This window comes from Zophobas morio, unplaced genomic scaffold (genome assembly GCF_036711695.1).
Source record: "Zophobas morio isolate AGI-343-1 ecotype UQ-CSIRO unplaced genomic scaffold, CSIRO_AGI_Zmor_V1 ptg000017l, whole genome shotgun sequence".
NCBI classification, from domain to species: Eukaryota; Metazoa; Arthropoda; class Insecta; order Coleoptera; family Tenebrionidae; genus Zophobas; species Zophobas morio.
Window position 1 is genome coordinate 10015765 of NW_026972122.1, and position 21435 is coordinate 10037199.

The 21435-nt window shown below is 32.9% G+C and overlaps 1 protein-coding gene across 1 annotated transcript in view; it reads left to right on the plus strand.

Moving 5' to 3' along the window:
- Positions 1 to 21435, plus strand: part of LOC135130440 (adenylate cyclase type 3) — a 196541-nt gene that overhangs the window by 52045 nt on the left and 123061 nt on the right. Inside the window, exon 2 of the mRNA XM_064057818.1 lies at positions 18777 to 18926. Coding sequence (XP_063913888.1) covers positions 18777 to 18926 — 150 coding nt within the window. The remainder of the gene's footprint in view (positions 1 to 18776; positions 18927 to 21435) is intronic.

Genomic DNA, 21435 nt, shown 5'->3' on the forward strand with positions numbered 1-21435 from the left:
ATTTAATGAATACAATATGTATTTTGTATATAGGAAACCAAATAATTGCTCCATACTCTAACCTAGATCTAACTAAAGAAAAAACCAGCAGAAATAAAGTACGTATATCAGAAAAATCACGACAATTCCTATATATAATCCCATAGGTTCTGAAAGCTTTTTTGACCATGTCTTGTATGTGTCCAACAAAAGTAAACTGATTATCAAACAAAATGCCTAGGTCTTTGATACACTTTAAACGATTTATATTGACTGAGTTAATATTATATGGATAGTTAATGGTTTGTTTTTTTCTAGAATATCTTACAACATTACATTTAGAGACATTTAGCGACAGTCGATTCAAGTTGCACCATCTCAAAGGTTCTCTTGTAAAGCTTCATCGTCTTCTATTCATTTAATTTCAATATACAATTTATAATAATCGGCAAATAAGAGACTTTCACAAGTAATAACTTTTGGCAAATCGTTAATAAACATTAAAAAAGGAGAGGTCCTAAATTGGACCCCTGGGGTACTCCCGAAGATGGTGAAAATGTCGAAGAAGTATAGTTGCGATATCTCACATACTGTTGTCTACCAAGCAAATAAAACTTTAACAAAGCTAGTAGTTCCACAGAAAAACCCAAGGCATTTAACTTGTTAAGCAAAACAAAATGATCAATCTGATCAAAGGCTTTTTGGAAGTCCGTATACACCACATCAACTTGACTGTTATTGTCAATAGGTTTAGATACAAATTGCGATAGGCAGGCTAAATTGGAGATTGCAGATCTTTTCTGTACGAAGCCGTGTTGAACTGGAGTGATCAAATGACTAACAGATGAATAAATGCGCTTATATATAATAGACTCAAAAACCTTAGCAAAATTGCATATTAAGCAAACTTGCCTATAATTTTCTACATTGGCTTTGTCGCCCTTTTTAAAGATTGGAACCGAAGATTGCCGAAGTATTAAATTGAAAAGCAAATACAACGGCTTAACAAGAACCGATGCACAGTCTTTCAAGAAGAAGCTTGGAATGCCGTCAAGTCCAGATGTCATAGTATTTTTACAAGACTTTAATGCTTCTATTATTTCATCTTCCGATATGTATGAGATTGTTAGGTTCAAATTTTGAATTAAGTGTAAAGTACATGGTAAGTTGTTAGGGTCTAATTTCACATACACGCTACTAAAATATTCACCAAAAGCATTCACTATAGACTGCGGTGATTCCAACTTAACATTATTGAACTCCATTGACCCAGGAATCCTAGTTCTACCTTTCTTGTACTCGATAAATGACCAAATTTTTTTTGGGTCACTTGAGACCACAAGTTCCATATTTGAGATATACCTTCTATAGGCGGTAGCCATGAGAGTTTTAATTTTAGTTCGATGACAGCTAAAGAGTTGATAATAATATTGCGTTTTGAATTTTTTGTATTGCTTTAAAATTTTGTTTTTAGTATGAAGACTTCTAATAATTTCTGAAGTAAACCAGGGCGGATGGTAAGCCTTCCGAGATCGGTTAACTTGCAGTTTAGGAACACTTGCGTTAAAAGTTTGATGTAATAAATTTTGAAAAATAGTGTAGGCAATTTCAACATCATCGCACGAGTCACAATTCGACCAGTCAGTGGAAGCTATTAAGCTATACAATAAAGGAAAGTTGGCCCTACTAAAATTATAACTTTTTTCGTTATGGTTCATGCAAAAATTAGTGGACTTATTGGAAATTATATTCAGTTTAATAAACAAGGTAGGATGATGCGGATCTTCATCAACTATAGGAGTCAAACATTTCTTTACCTGAACATTAAGATTGGCAAAGACCAAATCTAATAAGCGATTAATTATTATATAAGCGATGATATGGTATGTTGTTGTATTGACTAATGTCCTGAAATTCCTTGAAATTATTTATTATATTGCCAAATCTGTCTGCTGTAGATGTATTGAATAAAGGCGTATTAAAGTCACCTAGTATCAGTACTTTGTCATCCCCAAGAATTTTCAACGAACTTAGAAGTTCAAAGAATAAGCTGAAGTCATCGAAAGAAGTTGAAGGCCGTAAATATATAAGTAAAACATACAACTTCACAAAATTAGTACCTTGTAGCTTAGCACCCACTATATCTATCATTGGTAACATTTCATTAAAAATAGAAAAGTCCAAATTAGTTGTCGATAGTGTATCTTTGAAAGCTAGTACTACTCCACCTCCCCTACTGACCTTGGAACCTTCAGTTATTCAGAGTCGCTGATGTCGTTTTTTAGCCATGATTCAGTTATTGCTATTATGTCAAAATTTGCAGAAGAAATCGCATTGAAAAAATCGACTACGTTAAATCTCAAACCACGAACATTTTGATAAATACCTACAATTAAGGGCTTTGTAACTGGGTGTTGAATCTAGTTTAAATGAACAATTTTTGGAGTGCCATTAAAGTAGCGAATTCTGATTCCCTAAGAGCATTTATTTGAGTCTCACAATCGGTTTTTAATTGGCTTAGAGAGGCAGCGAATTCAGCTTGTAACGATGAAATCATTGTTTGAAGATTTTTGAACATAGCCATATTACCATTACAAGAATTGCATACCACCTTTATGGACTTTAATTTCGATCTAGTTAGTTTGATTTCGTTTTCCGACAACCCAACGCAACTGAAGTGCAAGACGCCTTGACAGCTGTCACAGTTTAGCGTAGGTGCTGACCCTGTCTTTCCACAATTGAGACATGGACTCATAATTAATAGTAGTTTATGCATAATACATATCAAAACTGCTCAGAAATGAAAAAAGACTGATCACCGCAAAAGCATTTACATTCAGTCATCTCCTGGATCAATATAGAAAAATGTCGCTACTTCATGTCACCGATATGGTAGTGTGAATAAATTTTCTGAACATGAAATTCTAAGAGACTAATACTATTACTTGAAGAACACCGAATACCTATAACTCCATAATCAATATTGGACTGTGAATTTTGTAACTTCCATATTTAAATTATTTAACCTATTTTATTACCTATAACATATTTTACATAAAGCATAAATACGCTATAAACTATTTTTTTTGTTGTTACAATTAACAATCAGATGTTTTTGCAAATTTAATAAGGTCCGGACCTAATTCTACATTAATATCTAGTGATTTGCCACTTGATTAATCTGATGTTATCTAGGAGCTTGTAACCAGCATTTTTGTTAATAACCTCTTTTAGTTTTTATTTACAGAATCATCTATTTTTCCTGAATTATTCAAAGTATATTGGTTTGAAAATGTTTATTAAACATCACAAATTCAATTAAGTTCATGCACTTTATTTCTAGTTTTGTAACCGTCGCCGCAATAAATTGATGATTCACATGATTAACTCCTAATACATGACCCTGCTTTCCTTTCTCTCTCTTTGTATCTCCATAATCGCATACCCGTCTCTCTCATAGTACTTTTTTCTTCCTTTCCACATTCTTTTCTACCTCTCTTCTACATTCTCTTATCATTTTGCACTTAATTCTCTCACCCATTTTGTCTTCACATTTTACCGCTCTTTTCCCTGTTCTATTCTTAATTTAATAACTTTTAGCTTCTTCTCTCGTTATGTATCCTGGTGTATGGTATTTAGTCCTAATACTCACTTGAGATACTTTTATTGCACTGTTTTTATTCATCATATTCTCTCCGTCTCCGCACTTCCGATCCATAGATCAATATAGTTTTTAACAGGCTATCAAACATAAGCAACATCCTTCTCTTTGTGTCATGTCCAAACTTCCTCGCACCTATACCGCAAACAATACTGCATGCCTCATTAGCAGTTTTGGCCAGTTAACTTAACTAGATTCTATTAGAGTTATTACTATTGAATGTATGTAAGTATATCCCAACTATTTGAATTATTTTACCCCCTGTATCAGTTTTCCTTGCGAAGCCCATTTTATCTTTGACAAATGGTAAAAACCATTTTACAAGATATCATTAATGTCGTTTTCTTTACATTCACTCCTAATTTCTGCTTTCCATATATCTTCCCAAGCTACTTATCATTTCTTTCATTAATTCTTCGTCCTTTGTTATAATTACCCGATCACTAGCGTACGCCAACATACACCACACTTTTTCTCGTCTCACTACAACAGCCCTTGCCCGGGTTTGTCTCAACACTTATTCCTTTCACTGTTAATTGTGTCCACATTCTTTTCCTATATACCGTATCAAATGCTGTCTTGAGGTCCACAAATATTGCATAGATCCTACCACCGTCTTTCTTTATTACTTGTTCTATAACATGATGTAATACGTATAGTACTTCTAACTCTTCTAAATATTTCATCCCTCTATCTCAATCCTCAATCACACTTCCAATCTTTGCATACACTTTGTACATATAGGTATATAGTATTCAATTTAGTCATTTATGGCACTTTCTTTTAAATATGGGACATATTATTCCCCCTCTCCATTTTCGGGGAATTCCTTTGCCTTTCCATCCATCATTCTTTTTTTTCACCTATATCCATGCTTCAGTTGTTATCCCGTTCATTTGACCTATCTTTCTTAGTAATTCTTTTCTACTGATTTCTTTTTCCCCTGACTTGGACAAATTCAGCTTTGATTTTTGACCGTTTTCTCATTCGGTTGTAACTATTTTCTTTCTTTCTTTCTTTCTTTCTTTCTTTCTTTCTTTCTTTCTTTCTTTCTTTCTTTCTTTCTTTCTTTCTTTCTTTCTTTCTTTCTTTCTTTCTTTCTTTCTTTCTTTCTTTCTTTCTTTCTTTCTTTCTTTCTTTCTTTCTTTCTTTCTTTCTTTCTTTCTTTCTTTCTTTCTTTCTTTCTTTCTTTCTTTCTTTCTTTCTTTCTTTCTTTCTTTCTTTCTTTCTTTCTTTCTTTCTTTCTTTCTTTATTAATCGAAGTCCACGCTTCTTGCTCTGTTCTAATCGCTCTTATTTTCTTTTTGCTTCTACGTTTTCCTTTCTTCGGATTTTGTTGTGTACCTGTTTTTTACTTTCAGATAATGGTCTTCAGTCGCCTTGTTTTTTCTCCAATTCCATAATGTGTTTCTGGTACTTTTCTTTATTTCTTTACATTGCCTATCTAACCAGTTATTTCTTCCCTCTTTTCTGTAATAGCTGTGTGTTTCTATTGCTTCAGTCACTCTTAGGCAGAGCTCTTCCACCATCTTAGTTACATATCCTCTTTAGTGTGTTCTGCTATTTTATTATCCCTTTTTCATTCCAAAGCTGATTCGTATATCTTTTTCCTTTCTGTTTTATTTCTTCTTCCTTGCCCTTATATGTTAATTTCTAAATGTAAATGATCGAAGTCGGTCACATTATCCACTCGAAACGTTCAATTTCTTATCATCCTTTCTCATTTGCAATTCCATAATCAATCACTGTTGCTCCACTTGGTCCCACGTACATCCGTTCTTTTTTTTTGTTTTATTTTTCTTCATTCTTTTGTCTCTTTCACGATTTCTAGCATTAAAGTTCCCCTTCATCCTTCTTGCTTTGTCTATTACCCCTATCTGACGGGCTGTTAGAGAAAACCTTTTTTACACACGAAGGTCAACATATAAGAACACCGAAAATAACATGTTTATGTTGAGATTTCACTTCATCCTCAAAAAATTGGTGTTTCGGAAGAACGGATAATAGTAGTAATAATCCTGTATTTAACTGGCTTGTTCAGTATAATCCTCTACAAGATAGCCTAACCACTGCTATTTAGATCTCAGCAAGAAATTTTAGCAGATTTGTACTCCAATTGAACGTAGATGAAATGACAGTAGGTTATTTTCAACAATACGGGGCTACAGCCTTTCAGCGATGACCACAATAGCAATATTACGGGATTTTTATGTTATGCGGATTATTAGTTGAATTGCAGACAATATCTGGCCCCCGAGATCTGATAATCTTACTCCTGCGAACTTTATTTGTAGCCCTATTTAAGAGGACGGAGAGTAACCCGTCCAATGGGTTATGAGTTTTCGAATCACTGCTTAAAAATAGTTGAAAATTTTACTGAGTATCGTCAAAGGATGTGGCATTTTGCCACCGTTTGAATTTTTTAAATCTGATAAGTAATTGTTGCGATAAAAATTAACAAAATGACATAAAATTGGCTTAAAAGAAGTGTTTGTAACTCGGCAACTAAACGACGCCTTCGAAAAATTCGAACGGTGGCAGCAAGATCAATCTCTCGTAAGTGTGTATATAAAATTGCGACGTTGTAAACTGTAAAAGGTTGCTATAAAACGACAAGACAGAACGCATGTTTTCGGACAAAATGCAAACCGATTTCTTCGGAATTTTATACCTAATTGTCACAGATGTTAAAGATCTAATAAACATTCTTCTTGTCCAGAACCAGAAATAAGATTTGTGCTAGATTTGTAACGTTGTCACTTATAAAATTGAATTTTAAAGTTATCTAATAGCAGTGATGATTTTTCCATGAATTATTCCTGTCAGTTTACGGATAGCTTCGTCATGTGAAGTTGGTGCTATAATTTGTTTCGTTATAACGTTACAAAATAATAGCTTACAACTGGACGACTGTGGTTAAGAATATACATAACCCATTCTGTCAAAGCACCTGCTGAAACGTAACTGTAACAGATTCTGAATAAAAATAACCGCATGTAAATCGATCCATTCTTCTCAAATAAATGTTCGTTAACTGTGTGTTCTTTCCAACTATCGATAGGCTATTTAATTATTTATGGTGTGTGGGAAGATTTCATTAAGACGTTATCCATTAAATATATAATTACAAGAATATTTTATTAAAGACAAAAAAAATGGTCTAAAGAGTTTAGACAGTACTTCCCTCGTCTATTGTTTTTTTTTTTCGCAGTAGATTTCATTATTTTTTTTGAGTCACCCGGTATATGCAAATTCAAAAAATATGAATGAAATGATAAATTACAAGTACAGACTCATCATATTTTGTATATTCTAGATAGGATTTATTCGGCAAACTTTTGAACTGACGTCATCAGTTTTTTGTAGAAGATAACCAAATATATTTTGACTAAAAATTTATTATGCTCTTTATAATCTTAATACATTTGCAAGATTTTAGAACATTCGGTTCTGGAGTTTCTAATTAAATCAATAAAATACATTTACCCATTCATTAATTTTTATGGGTCACCCTGTATATGCAAACCCAAAAACTATGAATGGAATGATAAATCACAAGAAAAGACTCATCATATTTTGTACATTTTAGATAGGATTTATTTAGCAAAATTTTGTGGTGACGTCATAATTTTTTTAGGGGAGATGAGAAAATACATTTTGATCAAAAACTACCATGCTTATGATAACTTTAAAACACCTTCAAGATTTCAAAGCATTCGGTTTTGTAGTTCCTGAGTAAATCAATAAAATAAATTTACGCATTCATTAATTTTTTTGAGTCACCTGTATATACAAATCCAAAAAATATGAATGGAGTGATAAATTACACGTACAGACTCATCATATTTTGTACAGTTTAGATAGGATTTATTCGGCAAACTTTCGAGCTGACGTCATCAATTTTTTGGAGAGGATAAGCAAAAATCTTTTGACTAAACATTTATTATGCTCTTTATAACCTTAAAACATCTGCAAGATTTCAAAGCATTCGGTTTTGTAGTTCCTGATTAACTCAATAAAATAAATTCACGCATTTATTAATTTATTTGAGTCACCCTGTATATGGAAATCGAAAAAATTTGAATGGAATGATAAATGACAAGAAGAGACCCACCATATTTTGTACATTTTAGATAGGATTTATTCGGCAAAATTTTGTGGTGACGTCATAAACTTTTTAGGGGGGATGAGCAAATACATTTTGATCAAAAACTTACCATGCTTATGGTAACTTTAAAACACCTTCAAGATTTCAAAGCATTCGGTTTTGTAGTTCCTGAGTAAATCAGTAAAATAAATTTACGCATTCATTAATTATATCACAAGCACAGACTAATCATATTTTGTACATTTTACATAGGATTTATTTGGCAAACTTTTGAGCTGACGTCATCAAGTTTTTGGAGGGGATAACCAAATATATTTTGAGTAAAGATTTATGATGCTCTTTATAACCTTAAAACATCTGCAACATTTCAAAACATTCGGATTAGCAGATTCAAAATTAAATTGCAAAATGTTGTTTTAAAAAATCCGGGACGGCAGACAGACGGCCAGACAGACAGACGGACAGACGGACAGACAGACAGACGGACAGACGGACAGACGGACAGACAGACGGAAATGGCAGAGCTATTTCTTCGTCTTCTAGGGGTCATGAAAGATCGAGAAAACGTAAAAGTAGAGAGTCGGCCGACGGACTCGATTACAATACTTCCTTTGCTTACGCTGGGGAAGTGAAAAATACTACTAAGGTGGAACTGTGACCTGTTTAGGCTTTGAGCGCGGTTCGGGGTGCATTGGTAACGTTTAACATTTACTGCTTTATTGGTTAATGGCTCTTAGGGGGAAGTTTAAAGTTGTTTCCTTGCTCCCCTCTCCCATAATTGTATGAAAATTGATTCTGCTCAATTCTAAAAGTATTCTTTAAAAAGTTATAAATTTGTAATATTTATGGTACGTCAGGGAGAACAGTTTCACAACAAATACTGCTCATTCGTTTGTCCCATTTTATCACCATTTCATTAGCTGAATGTTAAATCAGTTCATTGTATTGCAAACCGTGCCACTTTAGTTGTATTTTACTTATAAACTTTTATTCTCAACAATGCGTGTCAGGTTAGATCGACCCAGAACAAATATATTCTGCTCAATTTGTCATTGCCACACACTAATGAAATAAAATAAAAAACATTATAAAGAATTTTCAAAAAAGGGTTATTCCTTCGCTCTGCTCTTAATGCTTACACTCATAAAACAGATTATTTTTTCTCTTTCTTCCTTCTTTTGTGTAATAATATATTAATTTTTTAAAGAAATTTAAGAATCACCGCATTTGAGTCTAAGATCTTAATATTCACATCAGTGATCAAAGAGAGCACAGTGAAGGAGACACAGCCAGCAGCGACTTCTGTTTAGCGAAAATTTTTATTTTTGTTGGACAAGATTTCACAAATCTTTTGCTTCTGTAACTTCTTTATTTTCAAGGCATATAATTTGTTTTTTACAAAAATCTTTTTATCTGTTTGTGAAAATAATTTCGTTTCATTTCGTATATTTCTTTCTCATTTAATCAACATCTAACTATTATCAAAGACAGTGTAATTATAATTTGTGCTGGTGCTATTAGTATATAAATTTCAAAAATTAAATAAATGTAAAATTAACTCCCTACTGTTAAACGAAGTTAATGAAAACTACTTAAATTAAAATGAAGCGGCCGCTAACCGCAAGACTGAAGAGTTTGTTGGCACCATAGACCCTTGGCTAATCCAATCCTACCACTTTCGGTAAGAGAAACTTTAGAATTTGATTTGTTTAAAATTGCTTTAACAAGACTTGATAAAGTTTAGTGTTCATCATTACAGACGAGGCACAATATATAAAAGGTCGATATCGGATCCATTATGGGAAGAGGATGATCTCTTGCATGTAATATAGAATTATGCTGGCAAATCGGTGACAAATTGGATCGATTTACGTATATAGCAGAACAATTGGTAGAACTATTCGGTGCCATAAGTCTAGTGTAGTGTCATTGCAACTAGCGGCTTAATGGTGCAGAACTGTTTGACACTCTAGTGTAACTAGAATTAAAACAAAAAACATTAAATAATATCATAAAAGATGTGTAAAGTTATGAAGATCTAATTTTGCATTTACATCAAATTTGGTTCACCTTACAAAAAATAAATTGCTAGCTTCCGCTGTGGGAATATAAAGTATAGGTTGTTTATTTAGGCAAAGTTCACAAGGGGATCACATATACGGCAAGAAATAAGAGCTAGACTAGGAGCTGGAATTAGACGTGGATTCTTAGTAACCACGATTATGAGCAATAAAACTAGATCACGAGAAAACAATTGTTAAAAACAATGTGGACCCCTGAGATTTATTCATTTAGTTGTTTATGCATGTCCCTTATAAGAGTCAAAGTAAATAGGAATATTTGTTATTATTTATATTTCTGCAATTCAATAACGAAAAAACATTAAAAGCTACATACAAAGGGGTTAAAATATTCTTAAATGTTTATTTTTAGATAAATCTTGAAAAATTCCTGGAAGTTATTGAAACTGTCTTAAAAATCGTAAGGATTCTTTATATTTGGACACTCTAAAATGGGAATTTATTTCTATCAATCAATCCAGTTTTATTTGTACCCTTTTTGCTTTAAATGGAATCCTGTCCTTATTACACTAATAAATGTTGTAAATGCATCTTACTAAACATCAATCATTCATTAGCAATGTACAAAAATGCATAAACCATACAATAAATTGAACCTAAAATATCCTTCTCCTCGCATGTTGCACTTTTTTTTTCCATCCACTCTATTCTCTCTCCATCTTCTCTCAATATTTCTTCTGTGTTCATCATCATTTTTCTGATATCCAAATTAAATTTGCATATCTTTGGAGTCTCATGCTTTTTTTTTCACTAATGAATAATTTATTAGCCATTGTTCTGTGGGTCCTACAAAGGTTAATTCGCCTTCATCATCGCCAGTTTTATTTCCATTCAAGATCTCTCATCCTCCCTCTTCGATTAATTCCAACAGTTACTTTCTTTCCTTATTTTCACTCCTATCTTTGGATCTCCTTTTTTTTTATCTTATAATAATGTATATTCGTGCCCAAACTGTACAGTTTTACATTCGTCAGAAAATAACATCTAAAACCAACACAACTTATATACACATAAACATCGCAAAAGAGAAAAAAACTTTTGTAAAATTATAACAAATAATGTCAATTTAAAAACTCGTCATAGTCATAGTATACACCGTTTATCAAGAGTTGTTTAACTTCCTTCTTAAATATGAGTGAGCTGTCTGCGTTCTCATTAGGCGAATACTTTTCAGACTCAGTTTTTCCTTAGTCCGAGTGTTATGTGCATGGAAATCTCCAAATTTGTCATAGATATGGATATCTTTTTTTATAAAGAGTTAACATTCATAAATAAATAGCGGCGGAAATGTGAAAATATATATTTAATTCCCTAAAAGCAGGCCGACAATCAACTCGATATGGTAGACCCGCAACTATCCGATTGCTCTAGCTTTGAAAGAAGAATAGATAATGTCTGCAAGATGCGTGACCCCATATTAAGATTCCATAAGGCAGTAAGCATAAATTTATTTTTGCTGAGTTATTTCGCTAATATGTAACCTTGTTCTTTCTTTAATTCTATGGCAAAGTCGTTAAAGAATATTAGAAACAACAAAGGTCCCAGTACCGAATCCTGGGAACCCCACGACTGACAGGAAGATCAGATGATGTTGTTCCTTTAAAGCTAACTCTCTGAAAGCGTTCTGTTAAGAACGTTCTGCCTTGCCTATTCTTCCTTCTTTTTCCTTGTTCTTGTATTGAAATCTCCACCGACTTTTGTCTTTTTTTTTTTCATTGTTGTTATGTTCTTACTATACAGACGAAATTCCGCTGGGACGGTCCGGAATCTCGCCGATAACGTGTGGTACCGGCGGACTTGGGTACCAAGCCCTGGGCCGACTAGTGCCGCTGATATAGCAAACACGTCTGGCCTATCTAGGCTTATGCGGCGACCTTCACGCCGCCAGGGGTGGCGCCTTCGATCACGAGCGGCGGTCGCTCGGGCGCCAGCCCCCTCTCCGGGGAGGGAGCGCCGGGGTTGCTCTCAAGCCGGAGACACGGATCTTAGGTGGTGAGCGCCCGCGAAAACAACATAATAAAACAAAACGGCAAGAAATATTTTACATGATAAATTGGGTGAATTCCCTGCCACCAGCTCCACGGCTAAAATAATAAAGCATACAGTTAATCTTAAATAAAATTACAAAATAAACTTTACAAAGAAAAGAATAACATGTCCGGCGGTGCACGACGGTTTCGACTTTTGCCGGTAACAAAAAAAAAGGTGACGGTGGTACGGTTTCTCGCTCGGGGGCGGCGATTCAAAAACCGGTACACAAACGGGCAGGCAACCCAAAAGGTACTTACGGAGGTCGGAGGGTCGGACTGCACACTCTGTCACACTTCTATCCATGTTTGTACTGACCAACAAGATGACAATTCTTTACATACTCCCAAAAGTTATTTTCTTTCGGACTGAAGAATGTCCGGCGACATTTCAAAAAAAGATTTTCGTTTTCTTCCCGTTTAGTTGTTCATTCATTCTGTTTATTGTCACCATCCTCTCGGCCCTTATTCGAAATTATTTTAACAGTAATTTGATTTTTTTTATTATTTTTCTCTTATTCATAATCCTCTTAATGTTCGTGTTCATCTTTTTTATATCTTATAATACCATGTCCGCAGTCAAACTCGGAGATTTATACATTAGTTGTTCATATATGTTTCTTATAACAGCTAAAATAAATATTTGGTGTTATTTATATAGGTATATTTCTCTACTTGTAAATATAATTAAAAAATATTAAAAAGCCACCCACAAACTGTTTAAAATTTTATTAAAATGGCTTATTTCTTATCTCATGTCAAAATAGTTATTCATTTTTGGACCACCATAGTTTAGATGCTTGAAAAATCGCTGGAAATCAGTGAAACTGTCTTAAAAGCGCAAATATTTAGACACTCCAAAATGAAAATTTATTTCTAGATCAACGAACCTGAAAAAATACCAATCCATAGGACAATATTCAAATAAAAAAGTGCAAATGATTCCCCTTTTTTGCTCTATTTTAAATAGCATCCCTCATATTGTGATAAAAATAAGAAAATACTTATGTAATAGGAAAATTCAAAATAAACGAAATGTGAAAATTCATAGGGTTAAAGACAAAAAAAAAAAAAGGAAATCAGTTTTGAAAACATAAAAATTACTTTTTCATCAGTTTGTCAGATGGACCTATTACAATATTTCCTTTGCGCGGGGAGTAAAAAACAAGATCCCCTTCGGATTTTCAAACCCTGTATATGTGCTCTTTTTCGCTCCTGATGTATGGTGTAAAAACATGGACGTGAACTGACGCCTCCTGCATGCGTCGACAAGCATTTGAAATGTGGTCCTACCGCCGAATATTTAGAATATCGTGAATACATCGATCGAAATGGAAAATAAAACAGGAGACAGATATTCAAGACTAATCTGATTAAAACCTGACTTTGGAAAAAGATCCTAACTATTCAACAGCTAGATTACTTTATTGAAACTTTTACCGAGCATCGCGATTCGATTTCGCCCCAAAGACAGACCTGAATACAACAATAAATTCTTTAAATTATAATTAACGGTCCAATGAGTAGCGACTTAGGGTGTTTTTGTCCATTTGTTAATGAATAAATGTACAAAAACGCACTGAGCATCATTTGCAAAAAGTCGATTTTTCCAAACTGTTGAAGAATAATTAAAATCGTTAAACTTAATAGATTGCAGTGGCGGCTCGTGACCTTTTGAAATGCGGGACACAATTTGATTGATGAGTTAAATATGAAGACATAAAACAGGTTGTTATTACCAATTAATAGACAAAATTGTGTGACGGAAATAAATACACAAATACATTCAATAAAAGCAAAAAAGTATTTGTTCACATACAATAATCCAGGCCGATGGTTTCAACTCATTACTGAGGAGATACACAAAACAAAACATTTTATTATTTTTTCTCAACCGCACATCCACGAATATTTATTATACGTGTTACGTCTATTAAAATATCTATGAAAGTCTCTCGTTTTGCCATGAACACTTTTTTTATTAATAAAGCGGGGGTGGCTCTCCCTAAAATTTTTCACTAACATTTTATCGTTGTGTAACACAGGACGATTTTTTATTAAATATTCAACCGAACTGATTATTTTTATTTAAAATCAAACAATTTCACTCGCGAAAAATGAAAATTAAAACCCGCAGTTGAGTTAGTGCTGGTGGGCACTGTCGGAACAGGACCCGATTCCAGCTCAATACCGCGACCGTGCGTCTAGGTTTCCATGGCTACGGTGTAAACAAAACGTCTAAATGAGCCATGATTTGGTCTCCGTCTCGGCTTTTATCAGCACTTTATCAGCAATAACATATCATACATCCAAGAGACAACATCTTTAGATGTAGGTTTTGATACATTTTATTCAAGTGAAACGAGATAAAAAAATTTGTTTTGATATTTATGATTATGACAAATTTCCGAATAATTTTTTAAATATTGAAAATTACTGGTTTCCTATGCCAGTGTGTTTGCAGACGTTGTAATTTTGGGCAGGCACGTGCCCTTGTGCCGCCCCTTCAAATTATAATTAGAAGCTTCGACTTTACATTCAGTATTAGAGAAAACTAGATCAAGAATATAGTGATATTTATTTTGAGCATTATTATGCTGGACTATATTAAGGAAAGATTGGAAATTATGTATTTAAAGTTAATAGGAGTAAAAAGTAAATTGGTTTATTTTAACCAAAGTGAAATTCAGAATGTTAAATTCGCCACAAGTTACAATCTTACTATTTTTTTGAAAACTGATTCTACCTTCAGAAAGTAACTGAAATTCATGTACTGAAATCTTATGGGCAAAAACTCTCTTCAAACAAATTGTTTGGTGGTTTTTAGCAATTTTTGATTAACGTTTCATCATCTTGAAGACAATTTTTAGGTTATTTAACTGTTTAAAAGACAGGAAACATAAACTTATGAAATTTTTAGTAGAACGAAATCGCTTGTGTAAATTCTGATTCTCAAATAAACCAAACAAAATAAAAATGTATGTTTCCAACAATAGTAATCATATATTTATTGCCGCCGATAAGGTATATTTATCGCCATCGTGAATGACAATAACACTAAAACTGATGTCATAAGTAGACCTTCTTCAGCCACTATATTTTGACAGTAAAATATGAATGTTTGTGAGGTCAACAGAATTTCTCGTTATGGCAGTCAATATTCCACAATAATTGACCTTCAGTTGAAGCTTCCATATATGTTATTTATTTATTAATATATTTACATTTGATGCTTCAACGGAACGAAAAGTATTTGCGCTTTGTAGGACGTAGTATCAAGAATTTAAAGTCTCATAATTCAAACAAGTGTCCGTTGACTCTAAAATTATTAGTACCAAAAGAAGGTTGTAAAAACTGGTTTGCAAAATTTACCTAGCCTTTACATGTTCAGACAAATACTAAAAAACTTCACTGCGTCATTTGACGAGTCATTCAATTTTGGTTGTGTTATACAATAAAGTACATACAGTAATTACAACTTTACGGTTATTTTACTTTCGTAATAATTTTACTTTGACAAATACTCCTAACACAATTTGTTCCTTTGTGTTGTCAACTGTATTTACAATTATAAACAATCAAGTAACAGAACACAAATTGTTACGATTTTCGCAGTTGTTCCAGCTTTCTCAATTCGCTACAGCATTTTGCCGGATTAGTTTAACTCTTCGAGCGAAGAAAATTCGCTTTTGTTTGCAGTGTTCCGCCCACAGGATCTAACGTGTTTACGTATATCACATTTGCATTAAACATCAGACAACTTATTATCATATTAGTAAGCTAATTCACCGCTGTGAGAAAATGTAGTCAGACGATAAAAATTATCGACTTCTTGAAGCTAATATTGTTCTTGTCGAAATTCTAGCCTTCTAAAGCAGAGTTCAGAGCTTGCCCAATTTTTGGAATTATAACAGTTTCACTTCACTGTTAACAAGGATGTCGCAGCATTACAAAGGATCCTCTTCAATGCTACGATTAGGATTTAATAAACTAAGACGACAAGGGTCCGACAAACTAGATGAATGACAATAATGGTAAATACTCGTAGTTAAGTAATTATTGAATAAATGTGGTTGACAGCATTATGAAACAGGATTATAGGCCAACTAAAATTTATAATTAATGAAATTTTAAATTGTGGTAAATGGTTAGAATAATGCCAAATTCCACTTAGTCCTGTTTCCTGCTGTGTTCATTGTCAGATTTACAACAATACGGCAAAATTCTTCATTGTCCTTTATCAATATTAATTAAGCTATATTTTTTCCAGGATATTTTACTTGGAACATGGACAGGATAAGTTACGTGTTGCCTAGAAAAATTATCAATATTATAAAAAAGTTGGTCTAAGATTATTTCCACAAAAGATCCTTCGCTCTTGAGCCACAATTCAACAAATCCCGCTTCTTTGAAAAATTATAAAATTTGATTTTATAGTGTAAATAAAATCCAGCAAAGAAGTGCGGACAATATAAAATATAAAAAATGTATTCTCATTTTATCAGCATATGCTTAACTTCGATTGTTTATATTTTTTATACTTCGAAAGAATTCCACTATTAGCACATTCAGATTTTTCTTTTGTTTCTTAGAGGGGAGAGGAGTAATTAATTAATTCAACACATTCAATTTTTTTCCGTGCGTCTAGCGTAAACACTCATAAATTTGAAAAACATTTATTCAGCAAAATTTTAAGATGACGTCATCTTTTTAGAGAGGAGGTGGCATAAACGGAGAAACTTTTTATTAACGATTTGTTGTAAATGATTATTTTTAGTAATTAAAAAATTACGATAATATTTTTTACCAACGGATTTATATTTTGACGGTCACAACACGACACAACGACGAACAGACGACATACAAACGACAGACAGACACCATATAGATGACGGACAGACGACGGACAAACGACAGACAGACGGAAACTGCAGATATATTTTTGTGTACGCTAGAGGTTATGAAACGTCGAGAAAACATGAATTTAGTTGTTCGTCGGATTTCAAAAAAAAAAAATGTATAGGTATATTAAAAAATATTTAGAGATGAGTTTTTGACTTTTATCGTCCTCAAGATAATCTTGAACTGTATTTAAAATATTTTTAACAAACTTTTGATAGGCACACAGTAGATAGGACATAAAAAAATGAAAACGAAAAAGCCAAAAAAAAAAGGAAAATAAGCAATTTGTTTTGCCATATTTCTATTATATATGTTATAAGGCTTAGTAATTTTAGTCGTTAGCGGATTTTAGAAGTTATTACCAAAATTTAATAGCATTATCGGAACCCCAAAGATTAAAGGCAAACTACTACTACTTACGTCTTAAAACTTAATGGTCGCTTAGTGATTTCTAAGTTTCACCACTTTCTGTTAAATTAAATTTCTTTTTAGTACAACTCTTGGCAACTGGAGTACACGTTGAACCTAAATCAAATATAGTCTTATTTAAACTTTAATAGTTACTTTAGCATTTCACAAATCAGTTTCAGTTTATGTTTCTAGTTATTGTTGCTTCTTTAGCTTTTATACATTGCTTTAGAAAATGTAATAGTCGCTAAAATATTAAATATATGCGTTGCTAAAAACATTGCCTAAAAAATATTCAGTTAAAAACTACATTTGGTGTATATTCGTAAGCTCACATTTTAGTGATTCAGCTCCAGAAAGGTAAATGTGTACAGAATTAATATTTATGTCTTTTTTTAAGTCCCTATGAGACGTAATCAGATGCAGCATTAATTCTTAGAACAAGAATTGGTTTAAGATTATTTATGCAGAACTTTCGCGATGAAAACAGTCAAGCAAATCCAGTTATGAACTTAGATTTTGCGAATTTTTTTTTTTTTTGTATGATAACACTTAACAGTAGATAAAGAAGCATGCTATGCATGTGTTTCATGTGATTTTTTCATAATAAAGTTTTGTGATGATGTCATCATGTCATATATATCAATTTGAATAGGCTGATACAGTTCAATATTGATAATGATAATGTTGTATCTACAAAATTTCGGGAAAATATAATGCCGAAAATTTTTAAAATGCTCTAGATAATAACGACAGAGACAAATAGACAATTAGACAGACGCAAGCGGGAGAGCTACTTTGTCAAACTGTAGGGGTCATCAAATGTCAAATTAAATGCTATTTAATATTAAATTCCGTAAGTTTAAAAATAACACGATTTTTATCATACCGAAATAATGTTACAACTCTTTTTTATCACTGTACTCATGAGTCATGACACGCTAAACCTTCAAAGCCACAAAAAAAGACGTTAATCACACTTGACTTTTAAAATGTATACTTTACGCTCTTTAAAAAAAAACCACTGGATTTTTTTCCTTTTACTTTTTTCTTTGAGCTAAATTTAGATAAAATTCGTGCCATCGATCTCGTAAAGAGTAATCTGCGACCTAAATGTACGGAAGATAGGAGGATATCTTAGAAGTTAGTTTAAGCGATATTAAACTCATAAATTTTTCGTATCAGCGACAAAGAGTTAAAGTACAGCGAGACACTAATTTCGTTTATCTTTAATGAAAATCTATTTGTAACTCATCGTTATCTTCCTTTAGTTACATCGACGTTTGAATTATTAATGAGATGTAAAGCTTCGTTTTAAAAGCCTACATAAAAAGCGTAAAGAACATTGCCGAAAGTAACGAAAATTAAACATTTGCATAATGAGTAAACAGAGATGACATTTCCGCAGCTTTGTTTCAATAACTTTTTGCACAATTATAATGTATTTCCAAGCATTAAAAAATCGTTCGTTTTCGCAGAGGAAATTTACATTGCACATACGGTTACAAAGTGTTGATCAATATTTAAAATTTATGTGTGAAGTTGACATTATCTAAACTAAACTTTATTAATGTAAAATGTCTTTATTAATAATTAAATTGATGTTACAGCAAGTCTCCAACTGTATCCTGCTCGTGACTGCAAATATCTTAGGACTCACTTCGTATCTAGTTGAAGATAAACAGCAGCGACGAGCTTTTCTCGAAACTAGACAATCATTGGAAATGAAACTTGTCATAGAGGAGCAAAGTGCAGAACAGGTGTGTATGACATTTCCTATTATTATTATCTTTTAAATATAGAGTTTGACTTCGCCTATTGTGGAGGTGACAGTAAAATGAAATCAATCACAAATTGATTTACAAAACCTTTATTTTAAGCAGTTGATCAATAGCAGAACCATGTCTTTACGCTGTTGCATTATTAAAAGATACGCATTCTTTTTTTTATAGACCTCCGACCTGTTATTTTATCTGTTCGCTCCAGGCACAACCGAAGTGAGCCAGCCAGTGAATTATAGGCCTGTGAATACCCATTAAATCTAAAACAAAGGCTAATATTTTAGGTAAACATCGATCCTAATAGCCCTTTGCAAGCGGACAGAATAGCTGCATGTTGTGGTCGATGACAAAATTATCCGATTTGTAAATTGCCAACAGCCTCGTATTTAATTATATTCTGGTTGGATAATTCAAATTTCATACAAAATACTCCAAAGTGCCGAAACCAGTAATTATTAAATATACAATGTGCAATTTATTGTGAAAATAAACAACGTCAGAACTTCACGGGTTTACGTATAAAATTATCAATTTATGTAAATATTTACTTTTCCTAAAAAATATTGTTATTCACATTCCTAAGGCCTCTTGTTTTGAATTTGCTCGTGAGGTTTTAATATGCAAGGTGTAATTTGCTGGATCTCACTACCCACTAATACGTTTCGCTCAGACTTGTATATATATATACAGTAGTGGGCGTTTACTCAATGTCCTCCACTAATGAAACATCTTAGGTATGCATATCGTTTGTAAGTCAATGAACTATTTAACCATTTTCGTTCAGTTGGTGTATCATATAATTTAGGGGATGTTCAGGAAAGCTATGACGGTTCTGCAACAGTAGCAAAATAATACAACTTGGAATTTTAGCAAACGGTGTTCTATGCTTGCTGAAATTCAGGGTCAATTAGTTCTAGTAGTGGGTGAGTGGGTGTAGATTTTTCTCGTTTACAAAGTCTTTATAGCGTTAATTTTGTTGTAAAAGGGCGGTTTTAAACTTTTTTAGTGTCGAGTTAAGATAAAGGTCACAGGGCACAACGTTGGTGATAGATCAGAAGCAATGACCCACTCCTCCTTCTAACGTTTTTTTAAATATATGCAACTTATAAGAAGTTCAATACCTTGTTAAAAAATGGTTTTGATTATCTCAAAACTCATATTTAAATATTACTCCATGTTTCTAAAAACCTTCTGAAACATGTCTTAATCTCGATTCTTCATTAATAATTTTATATAACGCCCGGAATAGGCATGCTGGTTTTATTCCTCTCTTTAATCCCAAAATTGCCTCCCGTGGTCCTACAGTATCGTCCGTCAGTCACCTCGATAGGTCCCGAATGTGGGTAGCTGGTGTCCCTATTCATAATTTTTGTGAATATATATTGTTTATTTTGCCTATTACCTAATTCCTATTTTCACCAATAATCATGAGTAAATGTAGGAACTGTAGTGGAAATATTGAATCAAACGCTTCAACTATACAGTGCGATACATATCAATCGTCTATTCACACACAATGCTGGGTGGTGGACCAACAGAACCAGATATCACAATTACACGTTCTAAATCGAAAGCTTTCAAACTACTATTTAATTCATGTAAACGCAATGTGTTTTTTAAAGATATAAAAATGTTGATTACTGATCTTCGTACGGAATTTACGTCATCCGTAGAGGGTCTTAAGCATGAGTTGGAAGAGCCCAAAATCTATCACAAATCAACAACCTCCTGAGTATAAATTTGTTTATTGCTTCCTATTTAATTGTTTCTTATAATTGGGTGTTTCTGCCCGTTGGTATAAATAGGTATAATTAAATATTTCATTTATAGAGGATGTTCTTGAAATAGATGTACACCTATCATGTAAAACTCAAAACTCCTAAAAGCTTTCCAGATTGCTTCAGGAGGTTTTGTTCTTGTAGGTGAATATTATAAAACTTCAAGTCATTATGTCCCTTATGCATTGTTTCCGCATAGTCGCTTGATCCACTATTTTCTGAATTAAGCTTCTCTTTGTTTATTACCCGTTCACGATCTTTATATAGTAGGGTTGGCCATGAAAATCTAGCGAGTTTGTTGTTATTCGATGCAGAAGAATAAAAATTCCCTGAACTTTTTTCGTAAGGTTATGTTTTACTAAATTAAAAAATATGCCAGAAATATAAACAGTTTTCAGTAGAAATGACCAAGTTAACGGTATCCATTTCGTAGAAAGCATAAAACTTTACGCTATTTAAAACAGTTATTCGGCTTTTTGTAAGTGTTTATTTCATATCTAAGGAACAAACACTAAAATTTCACTTAAACATTGTTTTTATATGAATGGGGGTTCCACATACGACTATTGTCGCATGCCACATTTAGCATCTCATCTTTAATTCTCAATCATCAGTTCGTTCTGCTCGCCCACTCGTCTTAGAAATGGAAATTTCGACCTTTGTGAACAGCCTATTTCCATATCTTCCAACTTCTTTTTTCACTTTTCTAA